At 39.1% G+C, this 24,645-nt stretch overlaps 4 protein-coding genes across 6 annotated transcripts in view; all 4 read right to left on the bottom strand.

Moving 5' to 3' along the window:
* Nucleotides 1-936: 936 nt before the first annotated feature.
* Nucleotides 937-24,645, bottom strand: part of LOC124113532 — a 110,877-nt gene continuing 87,168 nt past the window's right edge. The window contains exons 5-7 of the mRNA XM_048402099.1: nucleotides 2,586-2,921; nucleotides 2,160-2,210; nucleotides 937-1,204 (exon numbers count right to left, since the gene is read on the bottom strand). Of these exons, the coding sequence (XP_048258056.1) occupies nucleotides 1,059-1,204; nucleotides 2,160-2,210; nucleotides 2,586-2,921 (533 nt within the window). The 3' untranslated portion in view covers nucleotides 937-1,058. The remainder of the gene's footprint in view (nucleotides 1,205-2,159; nucleotides 2,211-2,585; nucleotides 2,922-24,645) is intronic.
* LOC124117303 lies at nucleotides 8,104-16,088 on the bottom strand. Of its 2 annotated transcripts, none has more exons than XM_046479115.2 (10): nucleotides 15,783-16,088; nucleotides 14,805-14,895; nucleotides 14,317-14,694; nucleotides 13,573-13,623; nucleotides 13,192-13,326; nucleotides 13,002-13,023; nucleotides 12,241-12,284; nucleotides 11,374-11,451; nucleotides 10,878-10,997; nucleotides 8,104-10,534 (listed from the first exon to the last, which is right to left on the bottom strand). In XM_046479115.2, exons 1-10 carry the CDS (start codon nucleotides 15,810-15,812, stop codon nucleotides 10,482-10,484), a joined length of 1,002 nt encoding a protein of 333 aa, XP_046335071.2. In that variant the 5' UTR covers nucleotides 15,813-16,088; the 3' UTR covers nucleotides 8,104-10,481. The 2 variants fall into 2 exon arrangements, with proteins under 2 accessions (XP_046335071.2, XP_046335072.2); XM_046479116.2 differs by having other exon boundaries at nucleotides 13,192-13,308; nucleotides 15,783-16,086.
* Nucleotides 18,274-19,523, bottom strand: LOC124117308. Its single transcript, XM_046479124.2, has 2 exons — nucleotides 18,990-19,523; nucleotides 18,274-18,692 (listed from the first exon to the last, which is right to left on the bottom strand). The coding sequence occupies exons 1-2, from the start codon at nucleotides 19,219-19,221 to the stop codon at nucleotides 18,490-18,492; spliced, it is 435 nt and encodes a 144-aa protein (XP_046335080.1). The 5' UTR covers nucleotides 19,222-19,523; the 3' UTR covers nucleotides 18,274-18,489.
* LOC124117306 lies at nucleotides 20,687-24,191 on the bottom strand. 2 transcript variants are annotated; one of them, XM_048402115.1, is made up of 4 exons: nucleotides 23,874-24,191; nucleotides 22,167-22,227; nucleotides 21,695-22,054; nucleotides 20,687-21,048 (listed from the first exon to the last, which is right to left on the bottom strand). In XM_048402115.1, the coding sequence occupies exons 1-4, from the start codon at nucleotides 23,901-23,903 to the stop codon at nucleotides 20,861-20,863; spliced, it is 639 nt and encodes a 212-aa protein (XP_048258072.1). In that variant the 5' UTR covers nucleotides 23,904-24,191; the 3' UTR covers nucleotides 20,687-20,860. The 2 variants fall into 2 exon arrangements, with proteins under 2 accessions (XP_048258072.1, XP_046335077.1); XM_046479121.2 differs by having other exon boundaries at nucleotides 20,689-21,048; nucleotides 22,150-22,227; nucleotides 23,874-24,190.

Here is a 24,645-nt window from a genome sequence, read left to right as displayed (position 1 = left end):
TCAGGAAGTATTGCCTGGTATGATTGGTAACGATACAAGGGTGGATGGTATACACGATAGATTAGAACGACCACATGTAAAGTTGCCAAAAGGAAATTTATTCATGCAAAAATCAATCATGAAAGAAGTAGAAGAATTTTCTTTATAAAAGTATCATACATTGTATAACGCAAGTTCAATAAAATGTACACACAGCCGAGGAGACAGAAAAACATGAAAACACACAAACCAATAAAATATATACCTAAAACGCACGTTTTCAAACAAAATCAAGGAACCCAAGTACATGCTATCCCACTGAGGTACCATGCAACAGTTTAACATGGATATTACACACAGAATACAGACTCGGTGTCGCCCAAATCTTGTTTCATCCCTTTAAGCTAAACGCAAGGCAGGGAAACAATAGGTACCAACAAGTTATTGGTATAACGTGTCCATCGGAACGAACCAACGATCTTCCCCTTTCTGGAAGTGGTCGTAATTTGTATGAAACAGAATAGAACGTTTTTCTTGTGCTGAGTCTGAGAATTGTCCAGGCCACTGGGGCTCAGATACTTACCACCCTGCCATGTTGCATCAAGAATACGGGTTAAGTATCACTCAGTGGAAGCGGGTGGGTTTTCGTACTGACTGTCAGCAGGTGCTGTGTTGTAGTAGGCCGGGGACTCCTCGGTGTTGACAGACAGGGAAGTAGGAAACTTTTCACCTGTGTGTCCATGATCCAACTCAGTGTAGTTGTTCTCAGTGTTCGGGTCACGTGACATGGTGCTGTACATCTGGCTGTTGCTTTCTGCTATGTCTGGAACAGCACACGACACGACTGCATTTAGGTGAAACGGTATGAAATATAACACTAATATTGTCTCATTATAGTGAAATGGTGTTATATGCCCGAGAAAAGGTGACGCATCAACTAATGCATTTATGAAATGGTGAAATGATGTAAAAAATGTCTCTTAACAAGTACGACACAATTGAATATACAACCAACAAGTAAATATGTCACAGAAAATAGATATGTACAGACAAGCACAGGGTGTGTAAACACAGTGGAATCATTTTATATTGGACACTGTGAAAGAACAGCACTTATCCTGCTTGTATTTCCGTACAAGTAACACAGAGGTGGCAATGGCGACGACGATGACGATGGCAACGATGATGCTCCCAGCTACAGCAGTGATTGGTAAAATATTTCCATCTGGAGTACAAAGTAAACTCAATTTGAATCGCTATATCTATCATCGTTACCATGGCATCCTGTATTCTGCATCAAGTTTCAGGACCATGTTGTAGGTGAAGGCTGTGGTCACATTTATAAGATGTAAAACAGAAGGCTGTTGTCACATATTATATTCATACTTCGCAGTCATCCACATTAATAAGATTTAAAAGAAGATAGAATCAAGGACGTGGAAATAAGGAGGCGGAATGCTTCTGTCAACGTTTACTTACATTTTGTAAAAAAAATGCATAAAAATGAAACTGTATAGATGAAAATATAAATATATTCATATTTTCAAATTAAAACTAAAGCAGTGAAAAGCTTTATATGACACAGTCATGCACAGAAACGTACAGGGCTACCCGATGTAAGCTGCAGAAAGGGGTTGAAATTAAGGTAATGTGTGATAAATAAAATCATATAAAATGAATAAAAACAACAATATCCTTTTCCACAATCATAAGAAAACTCGATTCTAAGTTTATCATGAGTGTTTAAGAATGACAATCATACAATTCGCTAAAAGGTGAGTCTATCATGTCTCACAGGTGGCTCAATCACAAATACATGCAAAGGAAAGGCAATTGTTCACGTAAAAAACAACAAGACAGAAACATATGGTTCAAGTCAAAATAAGGAATTGCATCGGACACCATTTTTGTCATTGATGAGTTAAAATTGGAAAAATCTAAAGAACAACTTTTTTCAGGAAGAATCGAAAGAATTCTTTGAAGAAAGAGCATGCAGGATTAATATCACAAATCACAATATTTTATGCATAATATAGGCAAGGGTAGGTGCAATGACACACCTTCTGAGGTAGATAACAGAACTATCAACATAATAAGATATTTTTAACTAAACGCCAGTGAGAAGGATTAATATAACTATAATATGTATACTATAATCAAGAGTAAGTGCAATGACACACCTTCTGAGGCAGATGGTGAAACAATTGCTCCAATCGTCGTTACAGGATCTTCTGTGGACAAAAAATCAGTGTGTTATGTGTTTTTAAGCCTCGCGTATTTCAGTACCATCTTCACATATATTAATACATTGAGTGTGTATTGACACTTTATATATATTGTACAATATCAATAGTGAGGTTATTGCTGAACCGTCGTTCTTCCTGACAAATCCGTTTGGTTGATCAACGTATACGCAGTATATTATATCAGTGTTTGTCTGTTCGCTGCTTAACTCATCAATCAGCAATATTCCAGCTATAGGCGGGGATCAAGCAAGTCAGCGAGCCTGACCACCCGATCCCGTTAGTCGCCTTTGTGGCAAGCATGGGTAGCTGAAGACATATTCTAACTTGCATCTTTGCGGGTCAATTACACAAGTGAATTACCTTGCATAGATTCTTTGAGTTCAACAGTGATGTTATTGCTGAACTGTTGTCCAACCTTACATCTCCACACGGAGCCCTTGTCGAGTGTAGAGTTGGTCCTGAGAGTCACGTTGTGCTGCTGGAGGGAGGAGCTGACACTGATACGTCCTGACACAGACTGGTACTCGGGGGAGTCGGTGTCGTACACCAGCATGGACCTTGGTAGGGTGGTTTGGAATATGTTCACTGAGTTCCTGGACCAAACAGTTTCTGTTATGTCATCTGCTCCTTCGCAAGTCAGTTTAAGGATCTGTTCATCTGTGCCTGGATGTTTTGTTGCATACACCGAGATGGACACTGACAATGAGACTAATATTTATACATGCCACACAATGATAAATGTCATCCTCTTAAGAAATTGGGCAATCACTTATTGTAAGCGTCAAGTATTCAGCTAGAGGAGATATATCACTGTAATCACTTGCCTCGAATACCATCCAATAAATATAAGCGACAAAACCACTTCCATATTCATAAGAAAACCCGACTGAGATCGATTGTACGATTCTGACTATATTATGAGCATGTGTTTATGAATCACTATCAAATAGTTATGATATCCTGCCCACCTGGTTGCACTCATCACAAACACATGTAAAAACATGTTCGCTTGTAAAAACACAGGGACACATGTTACAAGCCAAATGCGAACATCGGACATTTTGTCACTGATGCTTCAAATTTGGAAATGCTAGAGATATATCTACAATAAAATTTACTTGAAGTGTTGCAATAGAACGCTCAGTATTGTATGTCTGTACCCGGTAATTTGCAATTGGCATCCTTCTTTCTGTTATCAATCATCCATTATCCCTCGACATTTACAATTGGCTTCCTTCTGTTGTTATTCTATCATCAACCATCACCCTTCTACTGGTTCCATTATCAGATGTTTATAAGCCTGTTCTGTGCTGCCTTACTTCACACTTGCTAGACAACAGTATAAGGATTTTATAGTGAAACGTCATATCACAATTGAATAAAGAAGTTATCATCCATAAAATATATTGTCAAAACTACTATTACCTTGATCAAAACAATTATTTCAAAAACCTAATTACGGTAAAGACAAAACGTCAGAGATGAAGAATAATCATTCCAGATCATCTGCCAAAATAGATTATATTTGGCACAAAATGCCAACTAGCACTCAAAATCATAAGAATGGGTCAATGAAAGTCAATGATTACAATTGGCGTTCGAGAAAGAATAATATATTGCTCTGTAGGGTAATACACAAACCAGAAACAAGAGTGTAGATCAGTCCAAATCTCTGATACACAGCTTGAGCCCAAATCTCTGATACAAAGATTTAGCCCGAATCTCTGATACACAGCTTTAGCCCAAATCTCTGATACACAGCTTTATATGTATATTATTCCAAGCCACATAACGTTGCATGTTTTGTTTTCCTTATCTACTGAAATGTTTCAATCATAAGCGAATTACCTTGAATCGACACTTTGAGTTCAATTGTGAGGTTATTGCTGAACTGTTGTCTATTCTGGCATATCCAGACGGAGCCCTTGTCTAGTGTAGAGTTGGTCCTGAGAGTCACGTTGTGCCGCTGGAGGGAGGAGTGGACACTGATACGTCCTGACACAGACTGGTACTCGGGGGAGGTGGTGAAGTTATTGAGTATGACAGCAGATACTTCGGAATCACTGCTTGTATCAAATATGTTAACATTGTTTCTGTACCATCTGACACTTATCAATGTCCTGCCCTGTGCGGGTGTACAGTACAGTGTGAAGTCTGCTCCTTCTGTGGCAGCCTCAGGGTAGCTGGTCAGGTAGAGAGGCGCTGGAACACGTGTATTGTATTAGGTTATTGTACAATGGCATGTTCTTGTACAGTATCAATATTTGAATATAACAAGTACAATATATTATGGTTCACTCAAATTTGAAAATTGACACTTACCTGTCTTCCCCACACACGGATGCACTCCGGCTAATAACGCCATGACAACCAGTGATGTTTTTATCTCTTCTGAACAGCGAAGAAATACCTCCTGAGAATAGAAAGATGGGGCTTTGGAAATACTGATCTAATACATGACAATTATTAACACTCACTCTACCTCACACGGAATGCTTTACATATTGCGCAAAAAGTTGTATAATCACATGAGGGGTGATTGGGATCAGTTTCGATTGTGTTCATATACACTGACTGCAAGGAATGATTCCCAGGTTAAATTGTATCGTTTTCATAGCGTAAAGGGAGAATCATGGCAGCTTATTGCACAGTAAAAATAGCCAAAAGGCAAATATTACGTCTGGGTTCAGAGTAATCGAATCAATTCTTCTATTGAATTTACATGAAAATGTGGCATGGCCATGGTAGACGTAAAAAGCAATGATTGATATGAGATATTGAATGGGTGCGTACGTGCATGCGTGCGTGTGTGTGTATGTGTGTGTTACTCTGTGTTTATGTGTGCTTAACACTAATGTCGGTTTTGTACGGCTTCCCACCGAGATACCATTCCGGAGTTTAGTACGGACACAACAATTAGACACAGTATACTGACTGTGAGCATACCCCGCCATGATATTGCTAGAATATTGCTGAAAGCAGTGTAAAATGATACTAACTTACTCACCTTGCGGGCAAGTAGTACCCTTAAGGATGTTCGGTAAGACATCCACTCTCCACGCAGAAGTTCCATTAGACAACCGAGATGGTCAAATCAGTGTCTCTTGGACAATACGAAATATAATTGTATGCTATCTGTTGAACACCACGAGACTTAACACACGTCTCCCTGTCACTGAGATCAACATAACTGCTGAGCACAATTGTTTGAGAATGGAGTTGGCGTCATAACCTTAGACCGTTGCGCCACCGGCGTCACAATATGTTCAATGATATTTGACGACATCATGAAAGCCAGTGCCCTTAACGTGCTTGTGTTTGTCAGAAAGACTGGTACAGGCATCACGGAGACGCTGTTATGTATTAACACTACGCTAACTTACCGTGTCATGGAAGAAACTATCCACATACATGCTTTACTTCCGATACTTGGGCTTGATATACACACACAACCTTCAGATAGACGCCATAACGCATAAAACACACCAGGAAATGATTCACAGTGACAGCACGGTAGGCAATAGAAACTGTTTTGAGCTGTGTGCAGTGTTTTGTTCACAGAAAGTAAATATGGCACATCTACACATTGATGGAAATAGGACACTGGGAAAGCTTTATGTCACTGCCATGTGATTACAAAGCTGTTATGTTGAATTGCTATGTGTACGCCGTTAGATTGATCCCTACATGTGGTCCGACCCAGTTCTCACTATCCCTTTTCCACTCATGTGGTTCTTTTGTCGGCGTTTTACCACTTCACCGGAAGTACTCCTTTCACACAACCTCAGTCTGTATTTGAGCGAGATTTGGAACACACACATGTAGACTTTAGCAATAAAGCCTCATTGCCTTTCAGACCAAATGGATAATCTTGGGATTTCAGATTTACGACTATGTATGTTGTCTATTCTGCCAGTTGGCATACCATAACGATAAATATCGATGATAAATTAGGTTTAAAATGTTGAGACGACTATGAAATGTTAGTATGTGTTGGAATTTCTTGTTGTAAGTCTCATCCACTGCGGGGGCGGTGGGGTAGCCTAGTGGTTAAAACGTTCACTCCTCAAGCCTAAGACCCGGGTTCGATTCCCCACATTGGTACAATGTGTGAAGCCTGTTTCTGGTGTCCTCCGCGGAGACATTGCTGGAATATTGCTTAAAGTTGTCAAAAGCCATACTCACTCACTCACTCACTTATCCGCTGAGTCTCTGCCTTGCCATGGCCAGAACAGTCAGCATCCCACATTGTCTGAATCAAGATATTCCCTACCCACCTGAGTCAAGGGAAGCAACTCATGACAGACTGAATACATTCTATGTTGCATGAGGGATTCAAAGCCTCCGATGTTACACAGCATAAAGGGACAACTGTAGGATGATATAAATACCCGAGGGCAGCCGGTACTAGATGTGATATATATCATGTGAACACAGGTGATACATATCATGTCAACACAGGTGATATATATATATATATATATATATATATATATATATATATCATGTCAACTCAAAAAGAGAGTTGAATTGTAGTGTGTGCAATATTGAATTACTACCGCGGGTGTTTGTGTTGCATTCCAGCAGAACTCGGTATAGACAGGAGGTAACATTGATAACTCCAGTTCTCTACATCCGTTACACACTGATGTTATGTGAAACACTTCACGCTCAACTGTGATAGCCTGTCTGCCTAATGTCTGATACCTTTATCTGAGTTATCAGTGTACTATTCAATGCTCCTTCCATCGTGTGTAAATGGTTCTTGTGTTGTACCCACAGGTGAACAGTGTGGCTGACTGTTATGTGTTGCCACCCATGCGTTCATCTATTGTATGACATGCAACATGGCTTGAAACTAACAATCTATGTGCCTTGTATCACAATCTATGTGCTTTCAACGTGCGTCCACATATTCTGTGACCCGTGAAGATCTGGGGTAGAATAGGTTTTCAGTAACCCATTCTCTCCAGAAAAGGCGACTAAGGGGATCTGGAGGTCAGGCTCGCTGACTTAGTTGATGCATGTCATCCTATTCCAATTTCGTGGATCGATCCTCATCATGTCGATCCCTGGATTGTATGTTTCAGACTCGATTATTTACAGACCGCCGTCATATAGCTGGACTATTGCTGAGTGGGGTGATAAACAACAAACAAACCAAACACCATGTAGATATACAAACATACTTACTATACCATCATACGCTGATTACGTCTACAACATACTGACCACATCTGACAATGAACATATCGACAACATACTGACCACATCTGACAATGAACATATCAACAACACACTGACCTACATTACTGTCAAGTGTGTTACACAGTTCTACACAATGTATCCCACAGCAGAGCCATTGGTCTCCTTCACGAAAATTTGATAATGATTTAAAAACATGCTCTTGATCTGGTACATTTCTTTGTTGTTATTGATAGGTATTTGTCGCTTTATTTACATCTTAAAACGAAACATTTATAGTTATTCGCCAGGAACACCAAGTCGTGCGACAGGCACGGCAGCGTTAGACGCCTGACATTTAAGTTGGTGTGAGTGAAGCACAAAGTAGGGAATGCCTATTAATAACCACGACATAAGACATGCATACGTGTAAGATAATAGACCGCCACATTGTAAGTCGAGTAATTAATATCGTATGAATAGACCAGTCGGACCTCCGTGTTTAGTCCTTGAAATGATGAGTCAACCCTGCTAAGTATTCAGCCTTGTGTCCGAAATCCTAATTTCATTGATGATATCTTTTTCTGTCGCTCTTGTTTCAGCATTGAACTTGATTGTGTATTGATGCATCCTTACTGATATCAAACAAACTATCTTCTTCTTTGCAAAACACACACAAGTGTGATGTGATATATTTTAATAAGTAATCAAAAAAGGTAAATATATATTGCATTTTGGAAGTCAACATAACATGATAATTCTGTATTATCTGAGATAGGGGATGTGCCAGATTGCTCTCCCAATTAATCATGCACTGGTCAGTAGAAACCTCATCATCGTACTAGCAGCTGGAACAACAGCATTGTGTGTGTTGTATCTTGACACTCGTCACTCCAAAGCTATAATAGCCGGGTGTCTTTTCCCATTGTGTGTATAGGGGTTTAACATTAAACGTTAAAACCAAGGACGACATTAGTAAAACAAGTGATGTGCACTTTACATCTGGGTGATGATATCCTGATCAGTAGAAGCACATTATCAAAGTTTGTAGGAGCCCTGTACAAATTGTTTACATTTTTCATGACATAAATATATGTAGGTGCTTGTCCAACATATCAATAAAATAATCTAAACACAATATTAACATCACAAGCACTTAACGTTTTAGATAATATACCTCACACAGATAGCAGGCCAGATTACATGTAGCTTCTGTAAACGGGTAAACTAAATCCACGAAATAATTAGCTTTGGTACAAGAACATTTAATCATTAATTTTACAGCACTTATTATATATTATACAACAATAGCTATTTATAAAGTGTTAATCTGCCGTAATTTCTGGCACAAGTTAAGAGGATCACATTGATGACATGCACTTATGACAGTTGAAAGCAGGTACATATATAAGCAAATGCAACAGTGACTCCATGTATATATTAATAACATCCATTGGTAATACGCTTAACGCAAGTTGTTCAACAAGCAGGTACATATATATATAAGCACATTAAATAGTGACTCCATGTAAATGGTAATAAGATCATTAGATAATATACCCAACGAAAATAGGTCAACAAGCAGGTATATATATCATCAAATGAAACAGTGACTCCATGGATGTACTAATAACATCATGAAATAATACACCCAACGAAAGTAATTCAACAAGCAGGTATATATATATTAGCAAATGAAACACAGAGACTCAGCAGGTATCCTAATGGTGCAGTAACACATGCTTGTAACGAACGGCAACGGACGTTTTATCCGTATTTCGTTACTCGCTAAACCTTGTCCGCAAACAGGAAGTTCAATAAGCAGGTACATATATCAGCAAATTAAACATAATAACTCCATGTATAAGGTAATAATATCCACAGATAATACAGCTAAAGCAAGCATTTCAACAAGCTGTGTTATGCCTGCAACGAACTTCAAGGGAATGGGGACATTTGTTCGGTTTTCCGTATTTCGTTACTCGCTCAACCTTGTGGCCCAGATTAGATGATTCCCCACTATTCATATCAATGTATATATACCGTGTTTTTTTAAAAGAAGTGAATAACCATTCATGGAATTGTTGACATATTCTATGCTCATATATATTCTTTTGGTATTCTCGAAAATAGTAACAGAAATACTCTGACAATCTAAGAAAAACATGAGTTCTTTGACAGGCATTACTTAGAAGTTGACTAATGACAAAGGAGACAACTTCGCTATTACTGTAAGGGAGACGTTTCGGTATAGATCCTTATATCGTTGCCAAGCCTTGCTAATATTATATTCTTTTGGTATTACCGTAAATAGTCGCAGAAAAACTTTGACAATCTATGAAAATCATGGTGATAATTTACGGTAGTTTTTTATTCTCTGGTCATGGGGACCAATCTGTTCCTGTCCATAAATTATCTCTACTTTGTAACAAAAACATTGTGATAATGTATAGCATTTTTTTGTTCTGCGCTTAAGGTGAGTCTGACAAGTCTGTTATGCACGTGCCACTACATCGAGTGATATGCAAAAGTGGTTAATTGGCTTTACCTAAGTATATATGATAGTACATAGTAAAGCAGTGGGATATTGAAACAGTTCCGTATAAACGTTGGTATGCTGCATCAGTGTTTATTATTACCATGTCCTGCTGTTCCTGTTGTACTTTCTATCATCAAACAGACGTTCCCGTGAGGATTCCGGGTAACACTAGGTCCTCAGCAGCAGGTGCCGGTCGTTGGAGCCCATAAAATCACAAGGGTGGTCAGGAGTGGTGACTGTGTCACTAGCGTGTTACAGTACCACAAAGAGGTGGAAAGTTGCTCATAATATCAATCACTGGAGTATCTGGTCCAGCTTCAATTACTTACGGGCTTATATAGCTCACATATTGTGTGGTACGGTGTTATCAACAAAAAAATACAAAATACATCTGATCAAACTGTGTGATTATCTGCATATTCCTCGTAGGCGTTCAAACTGTATGACGCTGCATCATAAAACAGGAAGAACTCCATGCACACATCAGTGGAAGTCGTCAACGACCTCTACTGTTGATCCGGTCTCAGTCTCGATCAGTCGGGGGTGTTGACATCCTCGTTCTGGTTGGATGAAACCTTGGATGCTGCTGAAAGAATGAAAGCAATGAACAGGGAGCTGAGTCGAGGGATAACATCGCAGGTTCTATGATACTCTATCCCCATGGTGACACTGTTGCTATCCTCCGATGCTACAGCAATGAAACCTTCACAAACTCCCTGTCAACGTACTTCCTGTTCTGATGTATCCTTCATCAAATACATTTTCGTATCTTACTTTTTCACATTTTATGTTATTAATCATCCCGACTAGTTTCTGACATAAGCAGCTATTATTATCTATAGATTATTACGTTTACATACATCATAATTTCATGAATATTCATTACTGCAAAAAACAGTTTCAGAAAACACAGGTACATTTGGGCTTACCCTCGCTGTTTCCGCTTGCTGGTTTGTTGGGTTTTGCATACAGGTCTTCAATACTCAGAGTGATCTGTACTTCTGTTGCATTGTGGGTTTTCCTCACCTTGTTGACCTTTGCATACACATCTTAAATGAAAACAATGTATTCAGTTATGTTTACTGGATGTATATATCGTCCATGTCTCTGTGATTGATGGGGAAACACGGCATTCCCAACTGCCACAGTTAGTGTACAGATATTTGCAGTGGATTAAATACCGTCTTTGTCTCTGTGATTGATGGGGAAACACAGTATTCCCAACTGCCACAGTTAGTGTACAGATATTTGCAGTGGATGTATATATCGTCCTTGTCTCTGTGATTGAAGACTGCCGAATTTGGTGTGCATGCATATGCAGTGGGAAATAATGCCAGTGTTTGCTTTTGATGCCATAACCTGTCAAAAGTAAGTTACGTTACTGTCACACTGTGTACTGCTACGAATGACGTCAGTATAACTTACCTCGCACCTGCTGTTCCTCTGCTGACTCCTGGTTTTCAGTTCTGACAAATCCGTGATACAAATCATTATCCTCCATCACTAAACACAGAAAATATACCTCAAGGTATACAGTTATTTTATGACGGATTGGATAAGTTACAAGAAGTATGTAACTGAATGTTGGTTTTAATAATGATTGCAATAACAGTTATGACATACGTGCCCAAGGAAATCTGATGTAGCAGATAATTAAGATGGTTATTCTCTGTTGTCAAGGATTTATATTCATATCAGATGTATTCATCCTTCAACGAAACAGACAAATATTTTGTTACACATAACGACCTCACTTGATAACAATACTTGTCTAATGTCAACTGTATGATAAAGAAAAAAAAACTTGGTTGACATTTGAAAATGCACGGCATATATTGTCAATGACAATATTGTCATTGTCATGTTAAATCAAAAGAAAAAACAAACAAAACATTTCAATGGGTCTCAATCTGACTCATTTGAACAAAACACAATATAGCCTACCTGACACCTGTTGTCTCTCTGTCTCAATCTTAATCACTTCCACAAAACACAACATAGCATGCCTGACACATGCCGTCTCTCTGTCTCAATCTTAATCACTTAAGATTGACATAACAAAATATAACCTTCCTGACACCTGTTGTCTCTGTCTCGATCTAACTCTCTTTCACATAACTGAAACATTGCCTACCTAACACATGTTGTCTCAAATCGTCGATACAGAAAATAATGCCGTTTAAAGTCTTGAGATGTTTAAGATAATAAATTACACAAAGTATTCAGATAATATAATATGAAAAAACAGTATCTCTAACAGAAAGGAAACATAAGAGTGAGTAATAAACATACCGATCGTCTCTCTCTCAGATTCCTCGTTATATCCCCCTTCTTTGCTGAAGAATTCAGAGACCAGAAAAATCAGAAATATGTTATCTCCATGGTGACATTTGACAAAAAGTGAAATGGTGCCATCTTTGTCAAGTGCCTAGAATACTGAATCCATTGGGCATTGTCTGCGTCATCTCTTTCAATTTCCTTTTTCATATATCATAATTTACAGCAAGTTCAACATGAGTGACAGTGTGTTGCAGAGTATTCAGAGAACCTCTTTTCCCATCAGTGGTGTATCAGATAGTGTATCATGGTGTATCACGATGATGTCAACAGAATAACGTACTGTAGCCGAATTGGAAGTTATTAATGTAAAGCCATGAGATTTGAAGATTAATTTTTTTTTGCTTCAAAGCCAAAACAGTGTGATAGAGTTTTCACACATGCTCATGATATAGTCGGAATCGATCAATCGACTCTGCTTTTGGCAGATAATTCTTATGAATGTTGAAAGGGTTTTGTCGCTTTCATTTATTTGTATAATGCTATGTGTGTATGATATAATCCATTGAAAACACGATTGCCTCATGGTGTTGAACATCTTTTACGTTCTTTCAAAACGGCGTTGCTGTCGTATCGAATACAGTAAGTTGCCGGATACAAGCAGACTAAAACGTCGCAGTGCTATTTTGGTTGATGTTGCAGCTGTTACATGACTCTTAAAGAGGATGTCACCCATTCAGGATAGTATTGAGAAGTAGAAAACAGCAAATACGTACCAGTTGTCTTTCTCTGTCTTGTCTGAAAATAATTTATACAATTGTACTGGCAATCTATTTCGTTTTCAGTTCATATTGACAAAGGAATGAATGAGTTTACATTTTACATCACATGAGATCTCTTATATATGACGACTTTATTCGTACCATATGATATTAAACATAGAAGAACAGAAGTAAGCATTCGTACCAATTGTCTGGCATTTATCCTCCCTTCTTGATCGTATGCACAGTAACACAACGATGACGATGACAACCACAATCACCACACCACCCCCGGATCCAGCAACAGCATAGATGAATTCAACTGTATGAATAAAAGGGGCTGAAAATTAATACATACACGTTCATTTCATCTGGACACATCGGATGATAAGTACATTAATACTTATTAAATCCTCGATAAAACTTGCAGTCGACTGATAATATCGCCAAACCTATTTCTAAAACAAACTTTTCTATAATCGTTAAACATTCTTAAAATAGTAATTTCACAATAATGATGTCTTATAGTTTTACAAGGTTTTGTGAAGCAGTACTTGGGTTACAGTACTCTAGTGTTGATACATACTTGGTGTAGATGTCGTTGTCATCGTAGTTTTGTCATCAGTCGAGGATGGACCTTGAAACATACAGATATTCAGTATATAATCACGTATGTACCGATCTTGAGTAGTAACGGATGCTTGTTTCAGCATACGGTCAGAAGTTGGCCTTACAAAGAAGATCGAAGCAATTAATATTCTTTTTCTATCATGTTGCGGAGAGTAACGTCACAAACGTCATGAAAGATATATGATTAAATATTGTTAAAATGTGCGTTGCGTTGTTTTAAGGAAAACTCACAAAACACAAACAGGCTCCCATGCGGACATTACATATCATTTCTTGCAAAGAAATGTGCATGCTATATAAAGATGAATATATATATATATAATATGACTTTTGCTGACAGCACTGTATCTGATACTGACCCATGCCATGATATTATATACTGCAGTTTTTTATGTTGATTTGTAAACCTAGTTAATTTTTTAATACAATTTTGTTATTGTATACTATTTGTTTGTTGGGTTTACACTAAGTTGTTGTACGTACAGATTTCTGGATTAACATATTGTTTCCATAATGCATTTTGTTTATGAATGTATTTAACGGGATTTGCGTGACAGAGGTTTGATATATTAATGGAGATTGTGTTTTTCTTAAAGAATGTTTTTAAGCTATTTCACCTCTTTCTGAGATGTTTTAATTGTTGAGACGATGCCCTTGTATCATTTCTAATAGCATCCAATATAATATTGTACCTTTGTACCTTTGGTTGTGCTTGGGCCTTGAATAGATTCTTTGACGTCAATAGTGAGGTTATTGCTGAACTGTGATCCAGTCTTACACGTCCACACAGAGCCCTTGTCGAGTGTAGAGTTGGCCCAGAGAGTCATGTTGAACTGCTGGGGGGAGGAGTTGACACTGATACGTCCTGACACAGACTGGTACTCGGGGGAGGTGGTGAAGTTATTGAGTATGACAGCAGATACTTCGGAATCACTGCTTGTATCAAATATGTTAACATTGTTTCTGAACCAGGCGGCACTTATAAATGTCTTGCTCTGTTCTGTTGTGGGTGTACAGGACAGTGTGAAGTCTGCTCCATCTGAGGCTGACTCTGGGTAGCTGGTCAGGTGGGGAGACGCTGTAACATGTGTATTGTATGAGGTTATTGTCCAATGGCATGTTCTTGTACAGTATCACCATTTGAATATACAGTACTTTATGGTTCACTCACCCACATGGAACACTTACCTGTCGTCCCCACACAAGGTTGCACACCAGCTAATAACGTCATAACAATCAGTGATGTTTGTATCTCATTCAGACTGCAGATTGATGCCACCTGAGAATAGTAAGATAAGAAAATAATGATCTGCATCCATTAAGAGAATTATTAACACTAATTTTCACATTTTACGATTAGGCCATCATATATTTAATAATTGTTATCTCTATACTTGTGGAAAGTGTCATTAGTCTCAGCTCATATTGTGGTCATATTCAGTGATACCAGCAAGGAAATATTCAAGGTTAAATACACCAAAGTGCAACATCTTCATGGAAAATTATCGCAGAGGAGACGTCTAGCCTTGTAAGATCAGGGCATCCTGGCAGTGTACTTCTTATTAACAAGAGTCATCGATGAGATAAGTAATAAGTCAGGGATCTCAGCCAACAAATCAATCATGTACAATGTTATAGGATTTACATTGATGTGAAGATGTAGCATGAACGAGGTGACATGAGAAGGAATGATACTAAAAGTCGCCAAACGAGACTCGTTGCAGTAAACGTTAAGGGCCATCAGACTTCAAACTGTGCAGGAGAAAACACACGTATCCCTGAGACTGATATAAAAATAACTGCCAATCACGGATATTTGAGAATAGGTGAGTGAGTGAGTGAGTATGGTTTTACGCCGCTTTTAGCAATATTCCAGCAATATCACGGCGGAGGACACCAGGAATGTACCCCTTGTACCAATGCCGGGAATCGAACCCGGGTCTTCTGCGTGTCGAGCGAACGCTTTAACCACTAGTCTACCGGACCGCCCCTATTTGAGAATGGAGTGGGTGACATAACGATAGACAGTTATGTCATTGGCGCCATGCACAGTGACAGACACATATTTGACATCATCCTGAAAAGTCAACCCTCTGTAGACATGCTTGTATCAGCCTCTAAGACACTAGGATACATTTACACTTATTCACACTTATGTTAACTTACCGTGTCTCGAAATATACTGTCCATAAACATGCTTTACTTCCAATACTCAGTCCAGATATACAAACACAGTAAAACATGTAACACACCAGGAAGTGATTCACAATGATAGCCCAGGTAGACAATACAGAACCGGTTTGAGTTGTGGATGTTCATGGAAGCTAAATAAAGCCCATTGTGCCTGACGACGTACATAGATTAACATATCACAGCATGGTGTGTAGTTTCTTCAATGGCAGCCACCGTCATGTTGAGGCTATTATGACTTATCTACTGCTGAACATGTGTTTTGAAACTGTCACGAATACTCAGTAACGCATGTAACACCACACCAGGAAGTGATACACGGCCACATTCAAGGTCGTTATTCAAAACGGGTTTGGGTAGTGTGCAGGTTTTTTTTCACAGAAACTATATAAAGCACTACCACCTGTTGTTTGAAAGTGAGAGCTTTATGCCAGCGCCAAGTGATTAGAAACTTATTATGTCTGTGCCATGTGTGTGTAAGTTCGTTTTATATTTGTGGAGCGGCCAGGTTCTCAATATCCATGGCTCACTCATGCAGTTCACGCGAGTTGTCAGAGTTTTACCTGTACACCGGAAATATTCATTGCTAAAAGACATCGTCAGATTTGGGCCCACGTCCTCAGACTTCTTGGTTATAATGCGTCATTGCTACTGTGTAGACAGCTAAACAAAGCGACAAAAGCATTTCCATATCCAACAGAAATCTCTGCATGAAGCAGAGTCGATTGTACGATTCCGACTATATCATGTGTTTATGAATCACTAGCAAACAGTAATGATATCAGGTGTTCGCGAAAAGGTGAGAGTCAAATACAAACTGCACGGTACTTCAATTAGGACAGCTAATTGGTAAACGTTGGTTATCTCTTGCAGTTTCCTCATCCGCTGATCATCTGCTCACATTCAAGATGTCAGAAATCCCCACCCGTAAACACTGTCTTTATAGAATGTCAAATGATCCAATCGTGCAGCAAACATTTTTGAAGTACTGACCTGTAGACACTGTCCTGAAAGAATATGAACTTTTCCAATTAGGCTGCAAAGATATTTTAGTACTGACCTGTAGACCCTGATACAAGCTGATATTTTTGCCAGATGCGCGTTTAATTAATGCCAATATGCTACTCATTAGAAACAGCCATTGCAGTGGCTGTATTGTTGTACCTGGGTGGTCCACTCGCTGTGTTAACGGGCAGGGAAAATGCAATATCTGAGTCACGGAGACTTGTGTTCCAACACTGACCGCCTCGCGCCTCGTCGGTCTAAAGGATAGAGCCCATATAGAGGGTTGATAGAGATAATGGTCGTGGATTAGGTTATGCCAAGTAATTAGTACTTGTTGTTTCCCTGCCTCACACACATTTTTTCTTATTTATTTTATCATTTTTTCTTATTTCAATAAGAATGGCAGTCACGTTTCGCACTTTGAGTCATCTTCCTCACGACATTTGTCTTCATGTGAAATATAGTGTTGTAAAAAGAACTTTTAGAGAGAAAACACGTGGTGATTAACAATCAGAAAGTATCTCTTGGCGTGATTGGTAACGATTCAAGTGTGGATCGTATACACGATAGATTACACCAACCACATTCCAAAATGTAATTTATTCATGAAACAAAATCTATCATGACAGAAGTAAAAGAACTTTCTTTATTAAAATGTCGTCAATTGCATAACGCAATTTCAATAAAAATATACACACACAAAACACGTTTTCTAACAGTCAAGGTTACACAAGTACCTTAGAACACACAAACCAATAAAATATACACATAAAACGCACACTTTAAAAAAAACCCAATGAACCCAAGTACATTTAACACATTATGAACACAACCAGACACGAATTTGTCTATATCACAACTGATATAGTTAAGATCTAGGGTACACAGTGATGTGTATGAGGGTGTCAAGGGGTTGAACGTTACCTTCAAGAGATTGTGTATGTAGCTGATTGTTTCAGGTCGGTTTTATTCATGCTATCCCACTGAGGTACCATGCAGCAGTTTAACATGGGTACTACACCCATTATACTGACTCGGTGCCGACCAAATCTTGTTTGACCCCTTTAAGCCAAATGCCAGGCAGGGAAACACATAGAAAATCTCACCCTCGTGTCTTTTGATATCAAATATATCAAAACGAGTTGATAAAAGTGGCAAAGTTCCGAGGCTTGCCACTTTAATCAATGAGTGTTGATATATTTCATATCAAAAGACACAAGGGTGAAATTTTATTTATCATCCAACATCATTCTTCCAACTTTTTCAATTTGTAGACTGTAATTAGCAATGTCTTCGGTGTAAACAGTACTGCTAACAGCTTCAGTAGCAGAGCCATTAGTGATGTCATTTGATTGTGACGTCATGGTAACAGTGACGTCACAATGATCTTCAAAGCATTGTGATGTAATTTCATTGCAGCTTTATCTATAGTGTAGATATCGCTTGATCTAATCCAAGCAATATCTCCTGTGGGAGCCAGTTTTGGATGATAGTAAGTACAAACATGTTGTTATTTCTATAAGGTGTCTACCATAACGAATCACCGATCTTCCCCTTTCGGGAAGTGGTCGTGATTTGGATGAAACAGAACAGAACGTTTTTCATGTGCTGAGTCCAGACCACTGGGGCCCAGATATTAACAACCCTGCCACTCCGCATCAAGAATACATGTTAGGTATCACTCAGTGGAAGCGGGTGGGTTTTCGTACTGACTGTCAGCAGGTGCTGTATTGTAGTAGGCCGGGGACTCCTCGGTGTTGACAGACAGGGAAGTAGGAAACTTTTCACCTGTGTGCCCATGATCCAACTCAGTGTAGTTGTTATCAGTGTTAGGGTCACGTGACATGGTGCTGTACATCTGGTTGTTGCTTTCTGCGATGTCTGGAACAACACACGACACGACTACATTTAGGTGCAAAGGTATAAAATGTAACACTGATATTGTCTCCTTATAGTGAAATGGTGTTATATGCCGGATAAAAGGTGACGCATCAACCAAAGTTTTTTTATGAAACGGTGAAATGATATAAAAAATTGTCACTAACAAGTACCACACAATTGAATATACGACCAACAAGTAAATAGTTCACAAATATAGATATGTACAGACAAGCACAGAGTGTGTAAACAACCGGTGGAAACAGTTGATATTGGACACTATGAAAGAACAGTACTTACCCTGCTTGTATTTCCGTACGAGTAACACAGAGGTGGCAATGGCGACGACGATGACGATGACAACGATGATGCTCCCAGCTACAGCAGTAATTGGTAAAATATTTCCATCTGGAGTACAAAGTAAACTAATTTGTATCGTTATATCTGTCATTGTTACCATGGCATCCTGTATTCTGCATCCGATTTCAGGACCATGTTGTAGGAGATGGCTGTGGTCGCATATGATATTCATACATCATATTAATAAGATTAATAAAACTGATGTTGTAACAAGATAGAGTCAAGGACGTTGAAATCAGGACGTGGGGTGCTTTTCTCAACGTCTAGTTACATTCTGTCAAAAAAGTGCATAAAAACGAAACTGTATAGATGAACATATAAATATATTCATTTTTTTCAAATTAAAACTAAAGCAGTGAAAAGCGGAGTAACATGACACAGTCAAGCACAGAAACGTACAGGGCCACCCGATGTGAGCTGCAGAAAGGGGTTGAAATTAAGGTAATGTGTGATAAATAAAATAATATAAAATGAATAAAAGCAACAATATTTTCCACAATCATAGGAAAACTCGATTCTAACTTTATCATGAGTGTTTAAATATGGTTCGCTAAACGGTGAGTGTATCATGTCTCAACGGTGGCTCCCATCACAAATACATGCAAAGGAAAGTCAATTGTTCAGGTAAAAAGCAACAACGCAGAAACATATCGTACAAGTCAAAATAAGGAATTGCAATCATAAGAATTCTTTGAAGAAAGAGCATGCTTGATTGGAGGATTAATATCATAAATCACAATATCGTATGCATAATATAGGCAGATAAGTGCAATGACACACCTTCTGAGGTAGATAACAGAACTATCAACATAATAAGACATTATTAACTAAACGCCAGTAAGGAGGATTAATATAACTATAATATGTATAAAATAATCAAGAGTAAGTGCAACGATTTAACCTGCTGAGGCAGACGGTGAAACAATTGCTCCAATCGTCATTACAGGATCTTCTGTCGACAGAAAATGATTGTGTTATGTGTTGTTGAAATATGTATGTGTAAGCCTCACGTAATTCATCACCACCTTCACATATATTAATACATGGAGTGTGTATTTAGACTTTATATATATATTGTACGATATCAATAGTGAGGTTATTGCTGAACCGTCGTTCTACCAGACACATCCGTTATGATGATCAACGTCCATTGACACAGTATATTATATCATTGTTTGCCTGTTCGTTGCTTAACTTATCAATCAGCAATATTCCAGTTATATGGCGGCGGCGTGTGAATAATCGAGTATAGACCAGACACTCAAGTGACTGATATCATGAGCTTCTATCCATGAAAATACATAAAGTGTGTATTTACAATATATATATATATATATATATATATATATATATATATATATATATATATATATATATATATATATATATTGTACTATATCAATAGTGAGGTTATTGCTGAACCGTCGTTCTACCTGACACATCCCTTTGGTTGATCAACGTCCATCGACGCAGTATATTGTATCAGTGTTTGTCTGTTCGCTGCTTAACTCATCAATCGGCAATATTCCAGCTAAAGGCGGCGGTCAAGCAAGTCAGCGAGCCTGATCACCCGATCCCATTTGTCGCCTTTTGTGGCAAGCATCGGTAGCTGAAGACCTATTCTAACCTGGATCTTCACGGGTCTATTATACAAGTGAATTACCTTTCATAGATTCTTTGAGTTCAACAGTGATATTATGGCTGAGCTGTTGTCCAACCTTACACCTCCACACGGAGCCCTGGTCTAGTGTAGAGTTGGTCCTGAGAGTCACGTTGTGCTGCTGGAGGGAGGAGCTGACACTGATACGTCCTTACACAGACTTGTACTCAGGGGAGTCGGTGTCGTACACCAACATGGACCTTGGTAGGGTGGTTTGAAATATGTTCACTAAGTTCTTGGACCAAACAGTTTCTGTTATGTCATCTGTTCCTTCGCAAGTCAGTTTAAGGATCTGTTCATCTGTGCCTGGATTTTTTGTTGCATACACCGAGATGGACACTGACAATGAGACTATTATTTATACATGCCACACAATGATAATAGTCATCCTCTCAAGAAACTGGGTAATCACTTATTGTAAGTGTCAATTATTCAGTTACAGGAGTTATACCACTCTATTCACTGGCCTCGAATACCATCCAATAAATATGAGCGACAAAACCGCTTCCATATTCATAAGAAATCACGACTGAGATCGATTGTACGATTCTGACTATATTATGAGGATGTGTTAATGAATCACTATCAAATAGTCATGATACCAACTTACCAACTTCTACAAATGCCAATCAAACAGTTTTTACTGAGACATTGAATGTAACCTTGATCAAAACAATTAACTGAAAAATCTAATTACGGTAAGTACAAAACGTCAGAGATGAAGGATAATCATTCCCGATCAACTGTCCAAATAAAATCATAAGAATGGGTCAATGAAAGTCAATGATTACACCTGGCGTTCGAGAAAGGATAGGCATGTAATGCTCTGTCCTACTCTGTCGGTTAATACGCAAACCAGAATCAAGAGTGTTGATTAGCCCAAATCTGTGATACACAGCTGTATGTATATTATTCCAAGCCACATAACGTTGCATATGTTTTGTTTTGCTAATCCATTAAAATAGTTCAATCATAAGTGAATTACCTTGAATGGACTCTTTGACTTCAATGCTGATGTCATTGCTGAACTGTATTCCTGTCTGACACGCCCACACGGAGCCCTGGTCGAGTTTAAAGTTGGTCCTGAGAGTCACGTTGTGCTGCTGGATTGAGGAGCTGACACTGATACGTCCTGACACAGACTGGTACTCGGGGGAGGTGGTGAGGGGGCTGAGTGTGGCAGCAGATATGTCGGCATCACTGCTTGTATCAAATATGTTAACATTGTTTCTGTACCAGTTGACACTTATCAATGCCCTGCCCTGTGCGAGTGTACAGGGCAGTGTGAAGTCTGTCCGATCTGTGGCAGACTCTGGGTAGCTGGTCAGGTGTAAAGTTTCAGGCGCTGGAACATGTGTATGGGGTTATTGTCCAATGTCATGTCCTTGTACAGTATCATCATTTGAATATAACAATTACAGTGTTTTATGTTTCACTCACCCATATCAAACACTTACTTGCCTCCCCCACACACGGATGCACACCGGCCAATATTGCCATGACAACCATTGATGCCACCTGAGAATAGTAAGATAACGAAATAATGAGCAGCATCTATTAAGAGGTTTATTAGCACTGACTGTTACATTTTACGATCAGGCCATAATATTTTACAAATATTACCATCACTAAACTTGTGGAAAGAAATACGGGATCACATGGGGGTGTTATTAGGATCAGTTCACATTATAGTCACATTCATTGATACCTTGTAGTTAAGGGCACCATGAAATTTACTCCTCAGTATCAAGAGTCGATGCAAAGAGATGGCAAGCAATAATTTACACAGGCAAACATGTTATGTAAAAACGAAGCATGGTCGCGGTCATTCGTGACCAACTCATGTTATCCCGGGACAAGCCGAATAGCGATTCGTGCCCCTCTCGTGGCCATTTTTGCGACCGGGATCCGTCTAAGCGCAAACGGACATACCTAAAACAAGTGTGAACTCCGTCGCGAGCTGACAAGTACAATGCATGGTACACGGCTCTTAGGGGACTCGTGGTAGTCATCATCACCGTCTTTAGGGTCATAAGGAAACAAACTGTAATCAATCGGTTGAAAACTGCAGGAGTAAGCACACGTCTCCCTGGATTGACATTAGTATAACTGCTGATCAGGGGTGCCTGAAGTTGGCGTCATAACATTAGACAGTGGTATCATCGGCGCCACACTATGTTTAGTAACAAACAGAGATTTGACTAACTTCATCCTGAAAACAATAGTATATAAACATGTTTGTATTGCTCCAGTTATGGGATTATTATGCGAGCATATTTGTCATACTGAGTTCACGAAACTTTTGTATTTCCCGAGCGAGAGCAATTTCATTTAATCAGTGTGACACACATGCGAGTGTAATAATTTCTTTATTACCCTTTACTTTTTAAACCTTTTGAGCTCCCCTTTAAGAAAACGCAATGCTTACGACCACAATTGTTCCATGACGTCAACCATTTGAGCTGAGATGTGATCTCTAAAATTTCTATTCCGATTCGAATCACGTCAACAATGACGCGCACAATACACTGGTGCTCGTGAAGTCATATTTGCAAGAGGGCACAAAAGGTTTTCATGAACTCGGTTATTTCTGACCCTTCAGAGGGTGGCGGGGTAGACTAGTGGTTGAAGCAGTCGCTCTTCACGCCGAAGGTCCGTGTGTGATTCTCCAAATGGGTACAATGTGTGAAGCCAATTTCTAGTGTCCCCCGCCGTGATATTGCAGGTATATTTCTAACATCAGTGTAAAACCATACTCACTTAATCTGACCCTACGGTACAGCCGTCACCGAGACGCTGCAACGCATTGACACCACGTTTACTTGGTGTCGTGAAATATACCGTTCACAGAAATGCTTTTACATCAAATATTGAGCTCAGATATACAGACACAACGTCACGGAGCCGTCATAACGCATATAACACCACGTTAACTTACCGTGTTATGAAATATACTGTCCATAGACATGCTTTACTTCCGACACTGCACACAGATATACAGACACAACGTCATGGAGCCGTCATAACGCATATAACACCACGTTAACTTACCGTGTTATGAAATGTACCACCCATAGACATGCTTTACTTCCAACACTGCGCACAGATATACAGACACAACGTCACGGAGCCGTCATCACGCATATAACACCACGTTAACTTACCCTGTCATGAACTATACCGCCCATAGACATGCTTTACTTCCGACACTGCGCCAGGGAGACACAGTAACGCGTGTAACACCACACCAGGAAGTGATCACAGTGACAGCTCGGGCAGGCAATACAGAACCCGTTTGCTTATCTACATAATGATTGAAATAGGGCACTGAGAAAGCTTTATGTCATATTCATGCGATTACAAAGCTGCTATGTTGAATTGCAAATATATTGAAGCCCTCAGAGTGATCCCTACTCAACGCATATGTTGGTGTCAGATGTGTGGTCCGGCCCGGCTCTCACAATCCCTGGCACACTCATGCGGTTCACTTGTCCGTGTTTAACCGCTTCACCGGAAGTACTACTTGCACACATGTTTACATCAGTCTGAACTTGAGCAAGAGATGGAACCCACATCTGTAGACTTTAACAATAAAGCCTCATTGCTGGGTTGTGCTTCATCTTCATAAGTACAAAAAATATATATATTTGTCCATTCAGACCAAATGGATAATCTTTGCATGTCAGAATTATGACTATGTATTTTGTCTGTTGCAATTACTTGTAATTAGTTGTATGATTTTCTCATCTGCTGAGGGGGCAGTGTTTACATAACGGGACATACAACTGTGGGATGATATAAATGCCCGAGGGCAGTCGGTGCTAGATGTGAAATATACCACGATAACACAAGTGATATATATCATTTAAACACAGGTGATATATTTCATGTAAACACAGGTGATATATGCTATGTAAACGCAAGTGAAATTTCAGT

The sequence above is a fragment of the Haliotis rufescens genome, unplaced genomic scaffold (genome assembly GCF_023055435.1).
Source record: "Haliotis rufescens isolate VD_foot unplaced genomic scaffold, xgHalRufe1.0.p SCAF_24, whole genome shotgun sequence".
Lineage (NCBI taxonomy): Eukaryota > Metazoa > Mollusca > Gastropoda > Lepetellida > Haliotidae > Haliotis > Haliotis rufescens.
Note: the sequence above shows the minus strand (reverse complement) of the source record. Positions and strands in the feature narration are given on the sequence as shown.

What these genes read in the sequence shown, in the direction of transcription:
- LOC124117303 (XM_046479115.2), bottom strand. Translation starts at nt 15,812, where the DNA reads ATGTTTATGGACAGTATATTTCGAGACACG. An exon ending in AGGCCCAAGCACAACCAAAG is followed by an intron (nt 13,624 to 14,316) that starts GTACAAAGGTAC and finishes GTATGTTTCAAG; the next exon opens with GTCCATCCTCGACTGATGAC. An exon ending in AGCAAGCGGAAACAGCGAGG is followed by an intron (nt 10,535 to 10,877) that starts GTAAGCCCAAAT and finishes TCATTCTTTCAG; the next exon opens with CAGCATCCAAGGTTTCATCC.
- LOC124117308 (XM_046479124.2), bottom strand. Translation starts at nt 19,221, where the DNA reads ATGAATATCATATGCGACCACAGCCATCTCCTACAACATGGTCCTGAA. An exon ending in CGTACGGAAATACAAGCAGG is followed by an intron (nt 18,693 to 18,989) that starts GTAAGTACTGTT and finishes GTGTTGTTCCAG; the next exon opens with ACATCGCAGAAAGCAACAAC.
- LOC124117306 (XM_048402115.1), bottom strand. Translation starts at nt 23,903, where the DNA reads ATGTCTATGGGCGGTATAGTTCATGACAGG. An exon ending in GCGGTATAGTTCATGACAGG is followed by an intron (nt 22,228 to 23,873) that starts GTAAGTTAACGT and finishes TACTATTCTCAG; the next exon opens with GTGGCATCAATGGTTGTCAT. An exon ending in AGTCAAAGAGTCCATTCAAG is followed by an intron (nt 21,049 to 21,694) that starts GTAATTCACTTA and finishes TCTCATTGTCAG; the next exon opens with TGTCCATCTCGGTGTATGCA.